The 20,852-nt window shown below is 50.5% G+C and overlaps 1 protein-coding gene across 1 annotated transcript in view; it reads right to left on the bottom strand.

Moving 5' to 3' along the window:
- Positions 1-1,238: 1,238 nt before the first annotated feature.
- SCARA3 (scavenger receptor class A member 3) overlaps positions 1,239-20,852 on the bottom strand; it is a 51,877-nt gene continuing 32,263 nt past the window's right edge. The window contains exons 5-6 of the mRNA XM_011281541.3: positions 19,503-20,546; positions 1,239-3,092 (exon numbers count right to left, since the gene is read on the bottom strand). Of these exons, the coding sequence (XP_011279843.2) occupies positions 2,641-3,092; positions 19,503-20,546 (1,496 nt within the window). The 3' untranslated portion in view covers positions 1,239-2,640. The remainder of the gene's footprint in view (positions 3,093-19,502; positions 20,547-20,852) is intronic.

Raw genomic sequence — 20,852 nt, 5'->3', positions numbered from 1 at the left:
AACTCACGGACTGTGAGATCGTGATGTGAGCCGAAACCAAGAGTCAGACGCTTAAGCAACTGAGTCACCCAGGTGCCTCATCTGTGTCTAATTTACAAATTAAACGCTATCATCGGTATGTATATTTGGAAAAAAGGCAGAATACGTATGGGGTTCAGTACTATCTGTGGTTTCAGGCATCTAATGGGGGTCTTGGAACCCTTCACAGATAATGGGAGACTATTGTATAGCCTCTTGGTTTTGTTTCTGTGGAGAAACCTTACTAACACGCAACACTTCCCCCTCCCTTCCAAAAAACAAAATCGAAACAGGGCATAGGACTTGTACTGGGCTGTGTTTTACTAGCAAGTGAACATACTATGCTACCATAGACCGAATATTTGTGTCTCCCCCAAATTTATGTGTTGAAATCCTAACCTCCGCTGTGATGGAATTAGGAGGTGGGGTCTCTGGAAGATGTTTAGGTCTTGAGGGTGGAGCCCTCATGAATGGGATTAATACCTTTAGAAAAGTGACCCCAGCGAGCTCCCTCTCCCCTCCTGCCATGTGAGGGCACAGTGAGCAGATGGCCATCTATGAACCAGGAAGCAGGGCCTCACCAGGCCCTAAGTCTGCTGGCACCTTGATCGTGGACTTTCAGCCTCCAGAACTGGGAGAAATAAATGTCTGCCGTTTGTAAGTCACCAGTCTGTGGTATCCAGTTAGAATAGCCAAAATGGACTAAGACATGTGCTTTCAAAGCCAGCCCCTGAGGGCAGAGCTCCCTCCTACACTCTGGCTTCCTGGAGCAGACCTGGCTGATTCACAGGGGACCCAGCTGTCCTCTGTTTCCTGTGGATCCTGGAGAGGCAGGCTTTCGGGGGCAGATCTGGCCCCATCTCTTTCTGCTTTTCTGTTTTATCTGCAGACCAGGGAGGGTGAAGGTGTCACCCAGATTGTCTAGGGCTCCGTTTAGCCTGTTGCAAGAATAATAGAACTCACCTTGTTTCTCACTGGGTTCCTGCTCTTTATGGGTGGTTCCCTCACATGCGCTTGGTCCCTGGCCCCCAGAGGACCGCTGTGAATTCCTGCCACAGCTCCGTGTCTCTAGATTGAGGGGCAGGGGGTTAGGGCCAAACTCTACAGTGAATATCTAGGGGACCCTTCGTCCACCGGTTCCCCTTCAAAGTCCAAGTGAGGCAGAGCCCCTGAAGGCATTATGCCCCTGGTTGGGCAGAAAGGACCAGAAGACACCTCCCTCCTGGAAACAGCTCTTTACTGACTCAGTAATACTGTATCGCATGATATCATATATAGACAGAATTACATGGCATTGGGGGGGGGGGCAGGTGGGAGTGCAAACCAGTTGCACATATTACAGGAAGGGAGGTGGCAGTAAGGCTTTTGGAATGAGGACAGAGGCTATTCTCTGAGTCAGGGTGGGGAGGGGACAGCTCCAGGCCCCCAGCCCAGGAGTGGTCGGGATCTGCCGCACACCAAGGTAAGGCAGCTTTACCACAAGTTTAGCCTGTGGGCGGCCTTCACCCTGCTGGGGGAGCTTCCAGGGCTCCTTTCTGCCCTTGTGCACAGGAAGTTGGCGGTGACGAGGGATGGTGTCCTAGCGAGTCTCTTGTGGATGTTTGGGCCCTTCCCTCCTCGTCCAGCCTTCCCGCCCAAGCAGAGAGGCCTCGGGCCATTCTGAGTCAGGGCAGGGTAAGGTCAGCAGGCAGCTGTGGGCAGGAGAGCCAGGGACGAGAGGGGAGAGCTGCTGTCGCCAGGCTTGGCCCTCCTCCAGCCTCCACAGAGGGGCCCGTCCCAGGAATGGAGCAGGCGGGCCAGCCTCAGATGGAGCAAGGGAGGCATCTTCACTCATGCCTCTGCCTCCCTTCTTCCAGCTTCCCAGCTGCTGGGCGCCACTCTGGGAGAATGTTCCAGGGCCTAGATAGTCTCCCCATGCAGATGAAGCTCCTGCTTGGATTTCTCCCAAGATGCTCCTGAGAGAAGGAGGCAAGGATGAAGTGAGGAATTTTCTGGAGACAAGAAAAAATTGCTGAACTCATGAGAGCTCGGTGCCCAGAGCCCGAGAATGTGACTCAGGTGGAGTCCCTCCGTCCTGTGTGAGGCAGGGGGCAGCTCCTGGGACGCTGCTCCCATGGTCGTGAGGAGAGCGTTCTGGTCATCAAATCCACCTTGTTCCTAGAGTTTGAACCACATCCCCTTCAAAGGTTTTCCTGGGTCTTTTCAACCGCTGGGAGCCACGGGGAACTGTTAGCTAGGCTGGTTCTGAAGAAGCTGGAGAGCCAAGTTGGTCAACAATTCAGAAATAGAGTTAAGACCTTCCTCCCAAGGTAGCCACCTCCCTGGCAGGCTCAGTCACAGGAGAGGGGGGTCTTCTCCTGCCCTCTCCTCCTGCCCAGCCAGGGACACCCAGTTGGCCCCCCTGGCCAGCAGGGAAATGTATGTGCGTGTGCGTGTGAGGGGCTGCTTTCTGTGGTACAGTCAGTACTGGGGAGCCCCGAGGTGCAGGGGCAGGCCAGGGAGAAGCCCCTTTGGGATCAAAGAACCACAACTGTCTGTAAGGATGGCTTTCTGGGGTGGGGGCTTGCCATGCCCTGAGGCCCTTCCCGGCATTTGGTGCAGCAGTGTCTGGGCCTGGGGCCCTTAGTAGCGGCTCTGGCTTCCTGGTGGGCCTGGGGGCCCTGGGAGGCCAGGGGGCCCCTGGATCCCTGGTTCACCCTTAAGCCCCATGGGCCCCCGCTGGCCTGGTGACCCTGTCTTGCCAGCAATCCCTGGCTTTCCCTGAGGCCCTGAGGGCCCTGGAGACCCTGGGGGCCCCTCTGGCCCTGGGGGCCCCATGTCCCCTTTCGGGCCTGGCTGTCCTCTTGGGCCTCCAGTTCCAAAACTGCCCTTTGAGCCTTTGAGGCCTGGGAAACCCCGAAGGCCAACCGGTCCCCTTTCCCCCATGGGTCCTGTGTCTCCAGGCTGCCCCTGAGGACCCTGGGGTCCCGGGGGCCCCAAGCTGCCAGGATCTCCTTTCGGTCCTCTGCTGCCACCAGGCCCTTTCGTGCCCGTGTCTCCTTTGAGTCCTCTTGGTCCGGGGGGGCCGGGGGCACCTAGGGTCAGAAAGAAGAAGGGAGAAGTCAGTCCATGATGGGCAGCTCTCATGAGGCTCTCCCACCAAGGAGACACAGCACAGGCCAGGCCACAGTGACAGCCTGAGGGTTAGCTAGACCCAAAGGCCAGGCCTGCCGCCTGTGAGCTCTGGGAGCTCGGGCCCATTATGTGACTTCCCTAAGTCGGCCGAACCACCTGTGAGGAGGGGACCCTGAGATAATGCAGGTAAGTGTCTGGCGGGAGGTCTGGGGCACCGTGAGAACTCACTGTTCCGACTTCAGGACTTGCCCATCGTTCCCCACGTGCACTCAAGCTGGGAACTGGGAGAGCTGAACAGCTCTGGGAAAAGGCCAACACCGGCCAGGACTGTCTGTCCCGGTCTGGAGGCCGCCTGGCCTTCTGCTTGAGTCTTTGACTCAACCCCCTGCCCCGCCCTCATCTCAACCTCAGGCTTTTGCCCATGACCGTTCTGCATCTGGGGCCAGGGATGGAGTCAAGTGACATGGGGGAGGAAAACCAAAAAAGTGAGGCAGGAGAAACAGACCCCTTTGCAGGGTTAGTGTGTGGGCACAACAGCCCAGAGAAAGGACGGCTCCTCCAGGAGGCCCACCCTGACCACTCTGAGCTCCTGAGGCTGCCACTTGCTGAATCTTTCAATTGACGTGTGGAAAAAGAAGTCACCGTACCGTGAAAGCAAACCCTCAGTGCCTTTCTGGTAGACCCTGCTAGACTATGGAGCCTCTGGAAGAGACTGAGGGCCACAGCTCACAGCCCCTGCCCTGGGCATGGAGCCTGGCACATGGCAGTGAAAACTCAGAATATGCTTGAAAAGAATGATTCACCAAATAGCTGTGGACTCCTTGCTCCCACCTGGCTCTGGCCTAGCGCCTGGGGGAGAGGCCAAGATGAAGACATGGTCTGTCCTTAAAGAGCCCTTCTTAGTTCCCAAGCCAGGGGTCGGAAGACTTTAATATGCTTCTGACTATGCAGATCTGAGAGTCACCAGCTCCCAGAGCTGTACGAACCCTCAGGGCACAAAGCAGAGTGTGGCCGTCGCTCTGCCCCAAGGCATCTCTGAATTCCTGGAGGAAAGGGGACTCGTTGGCCTCATGAGGATCACGCAGCAAAGGCACAGCAGAGACCTGGCTTTTTTTCAGTGGTCTCAGCAAAGGGTACGGGTACAGAATTCTCCCTGAGAATTCTGCTGCTACGTCATTCTTGCAAAAGACTTCTGGCATTTTCAAGCTAGGTGAGAGCCAGTCCAATTCCTGCCTTTCACAGAGGAGGCAACTAACGCCCAGAGAGGTGAAGCAGTCCCCTCAGGGGCCCCTGAGCGGAAACCAGAACCCAGGTGGGCCTCTCAGAGAGGAGGGATCCTGCAGCCTGGAGCAGGGAGCCCTGCCAGTGGCCATGACCCAGGTCTGCAGTGTCCGGGCTCTGCCCCAGCTAATGAAGATGCCACTGCTGTTAATCCTGGCTGATGCTACCTGCTTACGCACCCCCGTCCCCAGCACCCTCTCCCCACTCCCCACCCCTGTTGCTCCCTGTGGGTCTGCTTCCCAGAGGGTTCTGTGGATCAGTGAATACTGTCCTCTTAAGCTCTAAACTGAGATCTAAACGGGAAACTGGAGCCCAGACAGAGTCAGCCCTACGAGGGCCAATAAAAACCTTCCAGCAGTTCCCTGCCCCCGCCTGCCCATGCCCACCTCCCCCCCCACAGGGGCATGCAGCCCTGTGTGGGCTCGGCTCACGTGGTGTGCCAGCTGCACAGGCTGGGATTTCGTCATGGGGCCAGCGGGGGCGGGGGTGGGGTGGCTGGCGGTGCAGCGGACCCGCCAGGGAGCAGCCAGGAGGCAGGACCTGCTCTTCGGTCTGCAGAGGCCCCTGGAGCCCCCCCAGCCGCCTCCCCCCACCCCCACCCGCACCAGGCAGCTGGAACAACCTGGTACAGAGAGGTGCCCACCAAGGGACTGCCTCCCCCAGCCTGGCAGGACTTGCTGGGAATCGGCAGAGCCATGGCGCCGGTATCCGCCCCAGCTCTGGCCTTGGCACCTGGGCCTGCTGAGGTTGGAAAAACAGAGCCATTCAGAGGTGGAGGGGCCCCTGGAGGATGGGTGGATGGGTGGATGGGTGGGAGTCAGGGAGCCCTGGAGCGACATTGGGCAAATTCCTGCTCACTCTGGAGCTCAGGCCCTCATGGATAAAATTGAGAGTTGTACTTCAGTTCCTGAGGGCCCCTGGAGCTCCCCCCCCACCCCTCCCCCTGCCTCTGTCCTTGCCCTCTGGCCTGCTTCTTTGGGCTCACCCGCTGCCTGCCCCAGGACACAGCTCCCCGGTTCTTCATTCTCTCCCCTTACAACCACTTCCGTGGCTTCCTCTCTTGTCCCCGGGGTGAATGGGTCCACGATCCCCATTTCCAGCATCGACCCAGGAAAAGCATGAGAAGTCTCATCCCGACGAAGTTGCCCTGCTCTGAGCAGCCCCCAGGTCCAGCAGGAGCCCCCTCACTCTCTCCCCGGGACCCCGGCCTGCCCGTGTCGTCTGCATCAGGTGCCCTCTCTGCCCTTACTTGAGGGGCAGAGCAGCTAGCTGCGAGGGTTGCCAGGGGTCTCTATGCCAGCAGTGAGGGAGAGAAAGAGGGTGAGGCCCTCTCTTCTGCCCCTTCCCACCCACCCTCACGGCCTCCTCTTCCTGGGGAAGCTCTTGGCGGCTTCCCTGGGTGGGGAAGGCCGGGGTCCACATGCCCGGGCGGAAGGTGTGTGCAGAAGCCTGGGTCACACTACGCACCTCACTGCCCCAGGAGTGCAGCCCTCAGCACGTGTGGAAGGAGAACTTCAGGGAAATGGGTGACCTCACTTTCCATACCCCTCCCCATCACGGCTGGCACCACTGACCCCATCTCTGAGCACATGGAAGGGGGTCCTAGACAGTCACTTTGAGGACATCAGGTGGGGTGGCCTCGTCTGGGGCTACTGACTGGAGCCTCTGTTGCAGACAAGGCATCAGGGGCCAGTGACAACCCTGCGACATCCCTGCCCACTCTCTGACTTCTCTGGGACCTGCCTTCTCTCGGAGAAGGGAAGGGCAATGAGAGTGCCAGCATCTGTCTACTGAGTCTCTCCTGTGTCCTTTGTATACTGAAATTGTTGCCCCATTTTACAGATGAGACAATGTGGTGCAGAGGGTGACATCTTACCCAAGATCATCGGCCAGAAGGGGTAGAGACAGGACTCAAAGCCGGGCCTGAAGCTCTGAAACCCATGCTCTGTCCCCCTACCCTGCTGCCTCGGGTCCTCATTACCCTGTGGCTGGGCTCCTGGCCCTTTCCCCGCCCCCGCCCTGCCTGTCCCAGGGAGGGTCCACACAGCGTGGGGAAGGGTAACATGAAGGGCTGTCTTCCCCAGGTGAGCTGGTCCCTCCCAGCCATGAATCATGCTGTGGGACCTGGGCCTAGCCTGGGAGGAAGTCAACAGCCCTGGCTTTCGTCGTTAGCTTAGGGGCAAGGAATGTGGACAGAGGTTGACAGAGTGTCTGCTCTGCGGGAAGGCGTGCCACTGACACAGCCCATTATCAGATCGGGATACCAGCAGGGCTGCAGGGCAAAGGAGGGGAGGGCTCAATCCTGCTCACTGCGGAATTCAAACGCTGTGGGGAGCGTTTAAAGCAAAGGAGGAAAGTGAGCAGTGTGGCTGAGGGGCAGGGCTGTGGGAGAGGAACGGAGCACCCTGGAGTCCCGGGGAGGCCCATAATTACTCAGGAAGCCGGGGACTATAATTAGGCCATCCTGGCCCATTAGGGTCGAGCCACAACTGACTGCATGTCTGGGACAAGTAGGTGGTCTGCACTGGGAACCCGGAGGAGGTGGAGGTGGGGGTGAGCAGAAGTACTGAGTCTGTCAGTGCCCAACACTCCCCACCCATGGGTGGGGTAATGCGTGGGCAGGAGGGGCCCGCAGTCCATCTCCCAGTCCAAAGCAACAGGCCAGCTTACGAGGACGGAAGGAAACAGAAACGGAATGGGCGACTCTTGAAAGGCCATGGAAGGAAGGCACACTGGCCTGGGCTTTGGGGGACCCTGGTTTGAGTCCCAGGTCTGGTATTAACCAATTGGATGCCTGGGTAAGTCTCTGTCCCTCTTGGGACCTCAGGCTTCCCTCTGTTCAGTGAATATACTGGCCTAAGTCAGGGACTCTCAATACCGGCTGTTGTTACCTGAGGAACATTGAAAAAATGACAATGGACTTCCACTTCTGTGATGCACTAGATTGTAACAGACGAAACTTCCCACTGAGAATAATCCGAATCATCAGATCAAATACCAAGACATACTCCTGATGGCTTTGGAGGGAGATCAAAGGCCAAAATCACAGGGAGAAGGGAGGCTCATGGAGGTCAGCCTGGCAGGCTTTGGCACTTTCCTTCTCAAGGCATTTGTTGATGAGTGATCAGTTTGAGCAGAGAAGCTGAGAAGCCAAATGAAACGCTGCAGCCGTCAGGCTGAGAAGCTGAGTAGGGCTTTCAGTGGCTTCACTGGGGCTGGGGTGGAAGGATGCCAAGATTCAGGAGAAGAGGGGATCGTGTGTGCATTTGCACAGGGCAGAGAGACTGAGCAGAGCGTTCGGCTTCGTTCATTTAGTCTTATGGTGCCGGGGAGACAAGAATTGGCGTTCAAGACAGACAAGGTGATAGGGCCCTAGTAAACGCTCCTCCAGGACCAAGCGCCGTGAGCATGAGTGTATCAGAAATAGGCCAAACGTCACCTTTCTTGCCCACCCTCTGCTTCTAGCCTTGTTTATGCTTTCATTCTGCCTTCACTGAGCAAATGTTCCCTGAGTGCCTTCCAAGAGCAGGCACTCTGCTGGGTACTTGATGAGGGAGACAAGTAGCCCATCGTCAAGAAAATTAAATTCAGAATCATCCCTTAAATTAGGGCAGCCTTTTATGTTTTATAAAAATTGTTCACACCCACTGTTAACAATGATACTCACAACTACCCCATGGGATATAAGCAAGGGAGGTATTAATATTCCTATTTGTGGATGAGGAAGTTGAATTGAAAGTAGCTAGTGGCCAAAAGCCTTATCCAAGGTCACTCAGCTAATAAGCAATGATGGTTTCCTGTTTTCAATTTCCAAATAATAGTCCTAGCACAGACGCTGTCTAACACAGACACAGAAATCATCCTCCAGAGCAGGAAGAGAGAAATACTCCTTTTTTTTTTTTTAAGTTTACTTATTTATTTTGACAGAGAGAGAGAAAAAATAGCAGGGGAGGGGCAGAGAGAGACAGGGAGAGAGAACCCCAAGCAGGCTTCGCACTGACAGCATGGAACCCGACATGGGGCTCGAACCCATGAACCGTGAGATCGTGACCTGAACTGAAACCAAGAGTTGGACGCTTAACCAACTGAGCCACCCAGGTGCCCCAAAGACAGAAATATTCTATGAGAGGCACACACACTATGGAAGTACCACAGGCTTTCTGTTGAGCAAGTTGAGCTGGAGGAGGTCTCAGAGAACAGCTGGTCTTATCCTTTCACTTACTGATGAAGAACACAAATAAAAAACAGAGGCTTAGAAAGATTAAGTGATTCTGCCTACAGACTCCGAGCAAATTAGAAGTCAGACTTCTTTCCCATGTAGTTTAAGAGCTCCAGCCCTTCAGTCAGCACTTGGCACCTTCCACACTGGCTGTGGTCATTGCTGTCCCACCCCGTTTATTCTAGAGAGCAGCTCAGTTCCAGCCTGGGGGAGACCTCACTGCCAGCTCCAACATGAGAGACTGTCAGCACCTGTCTATGCCTGAAAGAATGAGTAACAAGCTCCTGTAGGAAAGGATGCACATTTTGTACCTGAAATTTTCTCTCAGATGAGAAAGGTTTTACATGAGGTGCTTTAACAACCGTGAGGAGTTTCAACAGAAATTCAGAGGTTGAACCAAGAGTCAGATGTGGCTGAAACAAATATCTTACCTTGCTCTCCAGCTAAGATGAGGTCCTCAGATGAGGACTCTGCCATTATTAGGACAGGAACAAATATAAATTCCCATGACTCTTGTTGGGTTATACTTAGAATGGGGTTCTTAAATGGTTCCCCTGCCAACACTTTGAGTATCGTCTCCCTCTTGGCAACTCTCTGCCCCACACCCTACACCTAGGCAGGACCCGAGGGGAGGTGCCTTTTTGGTATCTGAGAGCTTACGCTCTCAGTGTCTCCTCTTCTGGCTGCACCCCGGACGTGCGCACCTCAGAGCCATGACAAGGGGCCAGAATTTAAAATCATAGTGTGACCTTGAGCTCGTGCCTTAACCTTTCCCAGTCTCAGGTCACCTTCTTGTAAAATAAAGACACTGCCTTGTCTACTGCACAAAGGTTGTTGTGAGGCTGAAACAAAACGAAGTCTGTGAATGGGCTTTGTCATTGGGAAAGCTTTATATTTCATTGGTTCCTAGGCTGAACGCAACAAAAATACAGAGGATACACTGTAAGAACTCCCTGATAATGCCTTTTCTAGAACAATGCAGCCTAGAGGATGTATCCTAGAGCTACATATTTTAGATAAAATACTGGGGGAACGTTTCAGTTACCCAAGAAACATTCAGTACTTGGCTTTGTTACAAAAATATGACAGCAGGTCAACAAGATGTACTTCCATCCCCCCCAACACCACCAATTTAGATTGAATAAAAAATTAACCCCCGTGGCAGTAGAAATGCTCAATGATGTAAAATAAAGGCAATATAGGTTTGAGACTAAATGATTAAAGCAAAATAGAGAATCAGAGAGGTTGGCTCCAAGTCTGTGCTCTGCAGAGAGAACAGAGCTGTCTGGGATTGTGGGGCCCTCCCTCCTTCCTCCTTAGAGCTCCCCTAGATTATCAGGCCCAGATATTTGCCCCCCTCCCCCACCAAATGTAAGCCATAAATTCTGGAACTGGCAGATCTCAGTGGCTAACTAATTTTATTCTCTAGAGCCAAGATTGGTTATATTTTCAGGTCGAACCCTCTTCCTGCAAAGACACACAATTCCTTGGGAAGGGTCCAGGGAACCTGGATAGAGCCATCCAGATTCCTAGTATAAACGAATTCTGATTAGGAGTCTTTGGGACTATTTTCCAGGAGAAAAACTGTTGGAAATACTGCTGTGAAAGAGTAGAATGAAAAAGTAATAGCATTTGTTAGGGATTGAATTGTGTCCCCTCAACATTCATAGGCTGAAGTCCTAGCCCCTGGGGAATATGACCTTCTTCCTTAGAGACAGGGTCTTCGCAGAAGTAATCAATTTTTTTTTAATTTTTTTAACATTTATTTATTTTTGAGACAGAGAGAGAGCATGAACAGGGGAGGTCAGAGAAAGAGGGAGACACAGAATCTGAAACAGGCTCCAGGCTCTGAGCTGTCAGCACAGAGCCTGACGCGGGCTTGAACCCACGGACCGTGAGATCATGACCTGAGCCAAAGTCAAATGCTTAACTGACTGAGCCACCCAGGCGCCCCAGAAGTAATCAGTTTTAAATGCAGCCATTAGGTAACCCCTACTCCAATATGACTGGCTTCCTGAGGAAAAGGGGAAACTGAACACAGAGACAGAAATGCACAGAGAGAAGATGAAGAGATGAGGGAGAAAAGGGCCATCTATCAGCCACCGCCTGGAACAGAGCCTTCCCTCACAGCCCTCAGAAGGACCCAACCTTGCCGACACTCGAACTCAGACCTCTGGCCTCCAGAGCTGCGAGACAGTATGTTTCAGTGGTTTAAGCCACTCAGTCTGTGGTACTTTGTAACAGCAGCTGGAGCAGACTAATACAGTGCTCATTTCAGAATGAAATCCTCATAAGCAGAAGCCATAAAGCATGATTTGAAGGAGTGGGCCAGGGGTGCCTGGGTGGCGCAGTCGGTTAAGCGTCCGACTTCAGCCAGGTCACGATCTCGCGGTCCGGGAGTTCGAGCCCCGCGTCAGGCTCTGGACTGATGGCTCAGAGCCTGGAGCCTGTTTCCGATTCTGTGTCTCCCTCTCTCTCTGCCCCTCCCCCGTTCATGCTCTGTCTCTCTCTGTCCCAAAAATAAATTAAAAAATTTAAAAAAAAAAAGAAGGAGTGAGCCAGGCAACCCACCTTTGGTATGGAATCTAGGGGTAGGCTGGGGATGGAGGTTCCCCACAGGGAAGAAGAGGTCAGCCCCTTGCTGGGGAAATTGATGGGGATTAGGAGTGCATTGCAGAAACTACACTGGGCAGATTGCTGTCACCAAGAAGCAGCTGTTTCATTTGCTCAGGTGCTTTTAGAGGCACAGGGTTTTATGTGACTTTGGAGAAGGCCGTTCAAGGCAGCTTGCAACTATGGATCTGAACTGCCTTGAATTTGAATTCTGTGTCCATTCCTTGACAGCTGTGTGAACCTGGCTAGACCTCGTGTGATATCCAGTTCTTCACTGCAGGCTTTTTGGGTTCACGGTTTCAGGGATCGTGGGGATGAAAGGAGATAATGTGTATGCCATAGGCTTCCCCCATGATCTTTGCATGCGTTGCCCCCTCTACCTGGAACCCTTCTGTTCATCCATGCTGACCCTGCTATATCTAACTTATTCCTCCTTCTTTTTCAGGTGTCTCAGTTCAGATGTCACCTCTGATGGTTAATTTCATGTATCAACTTGACTGGGCCATATGGTGTCCAGATATTTGGTCAGACATTATTCCGGGTATGCCTGTGAGGGTGTTTGGGGATGAGATTAATATCTGGATCAGTAGACTGAGGAAATCCCCAATGTGGGTGAGCCTCACTCAGTCAGTTGAAGGCCTTGATAGAACAAAAAGCCTATGGGGTGCCTGGGTGGCTCAGTCGGTTGAGTGTCTGACTTCAGGTCATGACCTCAGTGTCCATGAGTTCGAGCCCCGCATCAGGCTCTGTGCTGACAGCTCAGAGCCTGGAGCCTGCTTTGGATTCTGTGTCTCCCTCTCTCTCTGCCCCCCACCCCCACCCCCGCTCACTCTCTGTCTCTGTCTCTCTCAAAAATAAATAAAAACATTAAAAAAAAATTTTTTTTTTTAAAGCCTAAGAGGGAATCCCTCCTACCTGACTGCTTCAAGTGAGGACTTCAGCTCTTTCCTTCCTTTGAGTTTGAACTGAAACCATTGGCTCTTCCTGGGTCTTGAGGCTTCCAGCCTTCAGCCTGCAACTATACCATCAGCTCTCCTGAGTCTCAGGCTTTTGGACTCAGATTGGAATTAAACCATTGGCTCTCCCAGGTCTTTTGCTTGCTGACTCACCCTGCAGATCTTGGGCTTTGCTGGTTTCTATAATTATGTGAGCCACCTCCTTCAATCCCTTATAGTAAATCAATTTCTTTCAGAGATCCTAATGGACACAGGATATATATATCCTGCTGGTTGGTTCTGTTTCTCTGGAGAATCCTGACTAATACAGATTGTGGTACCAAGAGCAAGTATAAAGGAACAGAATTTTAAAGATGAATGTTTTAAATTGATCTGGGATTTCTGGAACTGACTCTCTAATTTAAGATTTAAAGATGCTAATGACTTTATTTCTAGTAGTAAAGACAGCCTAATAGTCCAAGGCATGATCTGGCAACAGAGATATGCAAAGTATTGGGGACTGATACTTTTGAACATTTTTTGTCAAAGTAATGAGTATAATGAGATTGGTTGTTCCTAATGTTACTGGACAATGTGGGGCAATAAAAAGTTGACCTTGGGGATTCAAATTCCCAGCTCAAGTGTCACATAAATGACCTGACAGCTTCCATGTCTGCCCTGAAGGAGACCCTTATTTCCTGTGGTCATGGGGTTGAGATTGCTGAAAATCTAACTTACAACCTCATCCTGTAACTGGCTGAATTGCAATGCAGGCTGAATTCCCAGCTTCCCAGGGCGTCCACTCTTAAAGTAAAGGCATTCGCTGGGAAGGAATGGTATCCTGAAAGTTGGAATGGGGATATGTGGGAAGACCTTGATGGAGCTGGGGACATTAGACCCCTAAATTCTGATAAGTCATCTTTGACAGCGGAAGCAGTTCCCCCACACCCAGTAAAAGTGGCCTCTCAACCCCTGTCTGAAGCCTTCATGGCCTGAGGAAAGGGCAGTAGTCTGCCCTGAGGCACCGCCAAGCAAGACAATGATGATTCTCCTGAGGACCCACCACCACCACCCCCCTTTGCTTCTAGACCTATAGCTAGACTCAGTTCTCAGCAGGACCTTAAAGGTGAGGCACAAAGTGTGACCCATGAGGAGATGTGCTACACTCCAAAAGAACTACCTGAGTTTTTAAATTTATACAGATAGGAATCTGGGGGATATTTGTGGTAATGGATCCTAACGGTGTGGAGATAATGGTGGAAGGAACATAACATTGCATCAGGCAGAATTTATTGATGGGGCTCACTAAGCAGGGATTCTGCATCTAATATCTCATCTTGGGGAGTGAGAAAGGCTCTAACAGTTAGTTTGGTTGGTTGGCTGAGACATGGGCCAAAAGACCCACAATGAGGGAGTTAGAAATGCTGGATCTCATTGGTTTTATGTAAAGAAAGGGATTCAAAGAATGAGAGAAGCTGGGACGTTGGAGTGGATTTGTCATCTGGGACCTACTCACCCACCCTGGGAAGGTCCAGAAGACGTGCCTTTCACCACGACTGTGAGAAATAAATCTGTAAGGAGAGTCTTAGAAGCCTTGAAGAGTTTTCTGATTGCTCTCTTCTGCAGGCAGACCGTACAGGGGGAACTTTTGTCACTCAACTGGGAAACCTAACCATAATGGGAGTGATTGGGTCTCGGGGTGGCAGATACCTAACGGTGGCACTCAACTGGCCAACACAAGGAGAGCATGGATACTGTAATAGCAAAGTCAACACGGTGATCAGAATAGGCTGACATGCACAGACCCGTGGTGTTAGCTAGCTGATCATGGTGTACCTAGAAGTGAAATAGATAGGAAGCCTACTAAATTCTTACTTGTTTTGTATAAGCAGAGAAGTTCCAGGTCAAGTGAATAAAAGTCTAATCCGAATCATAAAAATAGCCATGGCTCCTCAGTCAATTCTCAGACTTGAGCCAGTTTACAAATCCAGAACTACTTGAATGAAAGGGAAGCTGGGTACCCTTGAGGAAGGACCCTAGTATTTATACTGTTAATCTTCCCAGCCTTCCCCAAGGGGACCTACACCTTTTTTTTTTTTTTTTTTTTTTTTTTTTTTTTTTTTTTACCAGGATAACTGTGCACCGGGGCAGAGAAAATAATCAGCCCTTCTGGGGACTACTAGACACTGGCTCTGAACTGACACTGATTCCAAGAGACCCAAATGTCACTGTGGCCCTCCAGTCAGAGTAGGGGCTTATGGAGGTCAGGTGATCAATGGGGTTTTAGCACAGATCTGTCTCACATGAGGCCCACTGGGTCCCTGAATTCACCCTGTGGCTGTTTCCTCAGTTCTGGAATGCATAATTGAAATAGACATCCTACCTACTAGCTGGTAGAACCCCCACATTGGTTCCCCAGCCTATGAAGTAAGGGATATCATGGTGGGAAAGGCCAACCAGAAGCCACTAGAATTGCCTTTACCTAGGACAATAGTAAACCAGGGGTACCTGGGTGGCTCAGTCAGTTGAGTGTCCTACTTCTGCTCAAGTCATGATCTCATGGTTTGTGACTTCAAGTCCCGCATCAGGCTCTCTGCTGTCTGTCAGCTTGGAGCCTGCTTTGGATCCTCTGTTCCCCCCCTCTCTCTACCCCTCCTTTGTTCGTTCTCTCTTTCAAAATAAATCAACCAATATTTATTTTTTCCTATATATATCTATAAAGGAAAATTGTAAACCAAAAGCAATACCACATTCCTGAAGGGACTGAAGAGATTGGTGACCCCATCAAGAACGTTAAATTTGCACATTTGACCTGTGTAGAGGACAGGTGGATCTTGGAGAATGACAGTGCATTTTCATAAGCTTAGCCAGGTTGTGACTCCAATTGTAGCTCCTGTACCAGATGCAGTCTCATTACCTGAGAGAATCAACACATCCCAGATGCTTTTTGTCCATACCTGTTCACGAGGCCCACCAGAAACAGTTTGCTTCCAGCTGACAGGACCAGCAATACACCTTCACGGACCTGCCTTGGGGGATCTCAACTCTCCAGCTCTCCATCATACTTTAGTTCACAGGGAACTTGACTTTCTTTCTCCCCCACCAGATATCACGCAGGTCCACTACAGTGACGATATTATACTGATTCAACCTAGCGAGCAAGTAAGTTGTAGCTCACTATTTCGAGGACATTCGTGGGTCAGAGGGTGGGGAATAAACATGACAAAAATTCAATGAAATTTCTAGTGATCCAGTGATTTGGGCATGTTGAGATATCCCTCCCAAGGATAAGCTGTTCCATTTGGCCCCCTCCTGAAATCAAAAAAGAGGCCCACCTTGTGGGCCTCTTTGGATTTTGGAGGTAACATATACGTATTCCTCACTGGGATGTGTTGCTCCAACCCACTTATTGAGTGACCTGAAAAGCTGCTGGTTTTGAGCGGGGCCTAGAACAAGAAAAGGCTCTGCGACAGGTCCAGGCTTCCGTGCAAGCTGGGCCATATGATCCAACAGATCCAATGGTGCTTAAAGTGACAGTGGCAGATAGGGATGTTGTTTGGGGCCTTTGGAAGACCCCTATAAGTGACTTGCACTACAGACCCTTAGGATTTTGGAGCAGAGTTATGCCATCCTCCGGGGATAACTACTCTCCTTTTGAGAAATAGCTCTTGGGTTGAGTAGAGACTAGCAGAGGTCACCATGTTACCATGAGACCTGAGCTGTGCCTCATGAACTGGGTACTCTCTGACCCACCAAGTTATAATGTTGGACACACAGAGCCGCTCTCCATCATCAAATGAAGTGGTGTATATGTAATTAGGCCTGAGCAGGCCCTGAAGGCACAAGTAAGTTACATGAGAAAGTGGTCCAAATACCCACGGTCCCCACTCCTAGTATACCACCTTCTCTCCCCCAGCCTGCACCTATGGTATTATGGGGAGTTCTCTATGACCAGCTGATAGAGGAGGAGAAGATTCCGGCCTAGTTTACCATTGGTTCTGCGCAAAACGCAGGCATCATTTGAAAGTGGGCAGCTGTAACATCACAGCCCCTCTTTGGGACACCCCTGAAGGGCAGTGGTGAATGAAAATCCTCCCAGTGGGCAGAACTTCTGGCAGTGTACCTGGCTGTCATGTTTGCTCAGAAGAGGAAATGGTCAGACATGTGATTATATACTGATTCATGGGCCATGGCCAATGGTTTGGCTGAATGGTCAGGGATTTTCCACAATTGGAAAATTGGTTCCAAGAAAAGTTGGGGAAGAGGTTTGTGAATAGTCCTCTCTGAAGGAGCAAAAAATGTGAAGGCCTTTGCATCCTATGTGAATTTTCTTCAAAGGGTAAGCTCAGCAGAGGAGACTTTTAATAGACAAGTGCATAGGATGACCTATTCTGTGGATACCAGTCAGTCTTTTTTCTCCAGCCACCCCTGTCATCACCCAGTGGGCTCATGAACAAAATGGCCATGATGGTGGGGATGGGTTCTATGCATGGGGTCAGCAGCATGGACTTCCAGTCACTAAGGCCAACCTGGCTACGGCTATTGCCAAGTGCCTAATCTGCCAACAGGAGAGACCACCAACAAATCCCCAATATGGCACCACTCCCCAGGGTGGTCAGCCAGCTACCTGGTGGCAGGTTAATTACCTTGGACCACTCTCATCATGGAAGGGGCAATGTCTTCTTACTAGAATAGAAATTTACTCTAGCTATGCATTTTCCTTCCCTGCATGAAATGTTTCTGCCAAAAAATACCAGACAGAATGCATTATCTGCCATCATGGTATTCCATGGTATTCCAACATAGCACTGCTTCTGATCAAGGATATCACTTCACAGCAAATGAAGTGTGGCAATGGGCCCATGATCACGGAATTCACTGGTGTTACCATGGTCCCCACCATCTTGAAACAGCTAGCATGACAGAAGGGTGCAATGGCCTTTGAAGACTCAGTTACAGCTCTAGTTAGGTGGCAATACCTTGCAGGGCTGTCTATGGTCTGAATCAGTGTCCAGTATGTGGTGCTGTTTCTCCGATAGCCAGAATTCACTAGTCCTGGGATCAAGGGATGGAGATGGGAAAGACTCACTCACTATTACCCCTAGTGACCCAGTAGCAAAATGTTTGCTTCTTATTCCCACAACCTTATGCTCTGCTGGCTTAGAGATCTTTGTTCCAAAGGAAGGAGTGTTCTTGCCAGGAGATACAACAATGATTCCATTGAACTGGAAGTTAAGACTGCTGCTTGGTCACTTTGGGCTTCTCATGCCTTTGAATTAATAGACAAAGAAGAAGTTATTGTGCTGACCACGTGACTGATCCCAACTACCAAGGAGAAACTGGACTATTACTCTACAATGGGGGTAAGGGAGAGCACGTCTGGAATTCAAAAGCTCCCTGAGGGTGTCTCTTAGTGCTACTGTTCCCTGAAATAAATGTCAGTTGAAAACTACAACAACCCAGACTAGGGAGGACTGGAATGGCCCTTCAGGAATGAAGGTCTGGATCACCCTACCAGGTAAAGAATAACAACCAGCTGAGGTGTTTGCCTGGGGCAAAGAAAATACAGACGGGTAGTGGAAGAAGGCAGTTATAAATACCAGCTATGACCATGTGACCAGTTACAAAAATAAGGACTGAACTTGTCAAGAGTATTTCCCCCTTGGTGTGTTATAAATATATAAATATATGTACAGCAAATATCTTTGCTTTCTTCCCTCTCTTATCCCCTTATCATGTAACATAAAACACAAAACACATTGACTTTAGGGGCACCTGGTTGGCTCAGTCAGTTAAGCAACCAACTCTTGGTTTTGTCTCAGGTCACGATCTCATGGTTCATGAGTTCAAGCCCCGTGTCAGGTTCCGTGCTGACAGTGCTGACAGCCTGCTTGGGATTGTCTCTCTTTCTCCCTCTCTCTCTGCCCCTTCCCTGTTTGCTCTGTCTCAAAATAAATAAACTTAAGAGAATTAAAAAAAAAACATTGATTTTATATCACGGTATTTAAATATTGTTAACTTTATATCATAGTATTTAAATTATGGGATATCAAGGGGGAAAAGTAAATATCTCTCAAGGACTTTACCTCCTCTTCTGGGGAAGGGGTTAGTATGATTTTGGTTGTACACAGCATACTCACATTATGAGCTTTAGGCAGAATTGTAACCTTGTTATTGTCTCCATTTGGGGATTAAGTATTATTTAAGGAGATGTGTATGGGCACCAGCTTGACATGTGGTCAATTTTATGTGTCAACTTGAGTGGACCACCAAATGGCCAGACATTCTAGACATGTCTACAGGGGTGTTTATAGAAAAAATTAATATTTAAATCAGTACTGAGTAAAGCAGATTGCTCTCCACAACGTGGTGGGCCTCATCTAATCAGTTGAAGGCCTTAATAGAACAAAAGGCTGACCCTCCCCTAAGTAAGACCGAATTCTCCTGCCTGGTGGCCTTCAAACTGACACATCCTCTCTTCCTAGTTCTACAGCAGCTTCCAGCCTTCTGACTCAAACTGGGACATCAGCCAAACAGATTTTGGACTTGCCAGCTCCATAATTACATAAGCCAGTTTTTAAAAGGATCTCTCTCCTGTTGATTCTGTTTTTCTGAAGAACCCTGATTAATGCAGGGATGAGATGAGAGGAGAAGAGACAATCAGAGTGATGGGCATATGAGGGGCACATGGCTGAGAACACCAGTGATGGTGTGGGAAGACAGAAAACAGTTTCCAAGACGAGATCTGCCTATTTCTCTGTGTAGACCCAATCAAACAAACCCACATATGAAAATCCAGATTTGTATGACAGGCAAAGTTAGGAGCCATAACACCTTTACAAAAGAGCCTCGTAAGTATGGCAGTCCTCCCTTATCCGCGGTGGATATGTTCCTAGACTCCCTTACATCGCCTTTCTTTCCTATGTATACTTACCTATGAGAAAGTGTAATTTATAAATTAGGCATTTTGTGAATGTCATCTCTCTCTCTCTTTCTCTCAGAATATCTGTTGTACGGCATTCACCCTTCTCGTGATGATGTGAGGCGATAAAATGCCTAAGTAATGAGATGAAGTGAGATAAATGATGTAGGCATCGTGACGTAGCGTCAAGCCACTGTTGACCTTCTGAAGGCAGAAAGTGAACCCGCAGAGAAAGGGGGACCACTGTGTTTTTAAAGCTTCCAGTCGCCCTAGGCATTTGCTACAGGATTGGATTAGGCTACCAGGACTCTTGCCTGAAACCGGGTACTTCTGTGTCTGGCAAGATCACCAAGGCCCTCTGGGAGCTCCGTAGCAGGTCTGGCCCAGGCCGGGCTCTTACCTCTCAGGATGGTGACATTGCGAAGGATTTCTCCATGCCGCGTGTCCACGGCTTTCATCTCCTCCACGATCATGGAGAGGTTGCGGACGTTGAAGTCCAGCCGGGCGCTGAGCAAGCTGAAGCGCTCCCGGAGCAGGTCCGTGGTGCCCAGCATGAGGGAGACGGACTTGTTCAGGTAGTAGAGCTCCTCGGCGTGGGTGTGGAAGCCCAGCGTGCAGGAGAGCCGCACGTCGTCCAGGTACTTGAGCATGCTGTGCACGTGGTTGTCGGTGGCGTTGATGTTGGTGAAGATGGTGCCGATCTCGATCTCGTGAGAAGCCATGCGTCCTTCTAGCGTCTCGAACCTCTCCACCGTGCGGTTCTGGGCATAGTGGGTGTGGTACTGCAGATCGTGCATGTTCTCCTCGTGGTCGTCCAGGAAGGACGAGATGTTATCCAGCTGTAGCTGCAAGCCCATGACCTGCAGCACCAGGTCGTGCATGCTCTCGGAATTCTGGCTGATGCGCTGTGAGGAGACCCCCAGGGTGGCCTGGATGTTCTTGACCACTTCTCCGGTCTTGGCCGATGTGGTACGCAGGCTGCCGAAGAGCCGGGTGTAGTTTTGCCAGTCAGTGACAATCTTCTGGAGGGTCAGGGTCTCCTCATCAGTCTTCCGCCGGATCCCATGGATCCACTCTGAAGTCTGCCCAACAGTGAAGTTGATCTGGTGGACAGAAGCCTTGACATCATAGCACTCCTGGGTGAGGTCCTTCAGAGAGAGGTCCAGGCCAGCTGTGGTGGCCTGCCAGCCTCTCACCTGGGTGAGAAAGAACCCCAGAGACTGGTTGACCTGGTGGATGGAGAAGGAACAATTGCCCATCTCCTGGGAGATTTGACTGCTGGTGGTGGAGAGCAGTTCATGGGTCTGAGAGGTCTGGTCCAGCTGGACCTCCTGGGCCAGAAGCATCTTCTGAATTCCTTCCAGCTCTTCCTGCAACTTTCTGATCTCTTGCTCCAGCTGCCCAGCCTCATGGCAGAAGGAACAATTGTTTGGGGCTTTCAGATCTTTAGGAGAAAGGGACAACATTTTGAGTTGCTGAAGGATCATGGGACAAAAGTGGTTTTTTAAATATTTCGTGGCATAATGAATTGTCAAGTGGCTTCCTGTTCCCTCTTCCTATCCTAAGTCTGCTATAAAATCCTTTATGGAAAAATCTTGCCATCTCTATGAAATCTTATTTTGACCAAATGTCTTTACTATGACTTGAAATGTAGAATTTGGGACATTTTTTTTTCCAACTCACCATCAAATTCTCGAGAACATATCTTCATAACTTTTTGAAGGTTGCCAAGAACTGCCCATTTAAACTT

The sequence above is a fragment of the Felis catus genome, chromosome B1, assembly GCF_018350175.1.
Source record: "Felis catus isolate Fca126 chromosome B1, F.catus_Fca126_mat1.0, whole genome shotgun sequence".
NCBI classification, from domain to species: Eukaryota; Metazoa; Chordata; class Mammalia; order Carnivora; family Felidae; genus Felis; species Felis catus.
This window is presented reverse-complemented; position numbering and strand designations above follow the sequence as displayed.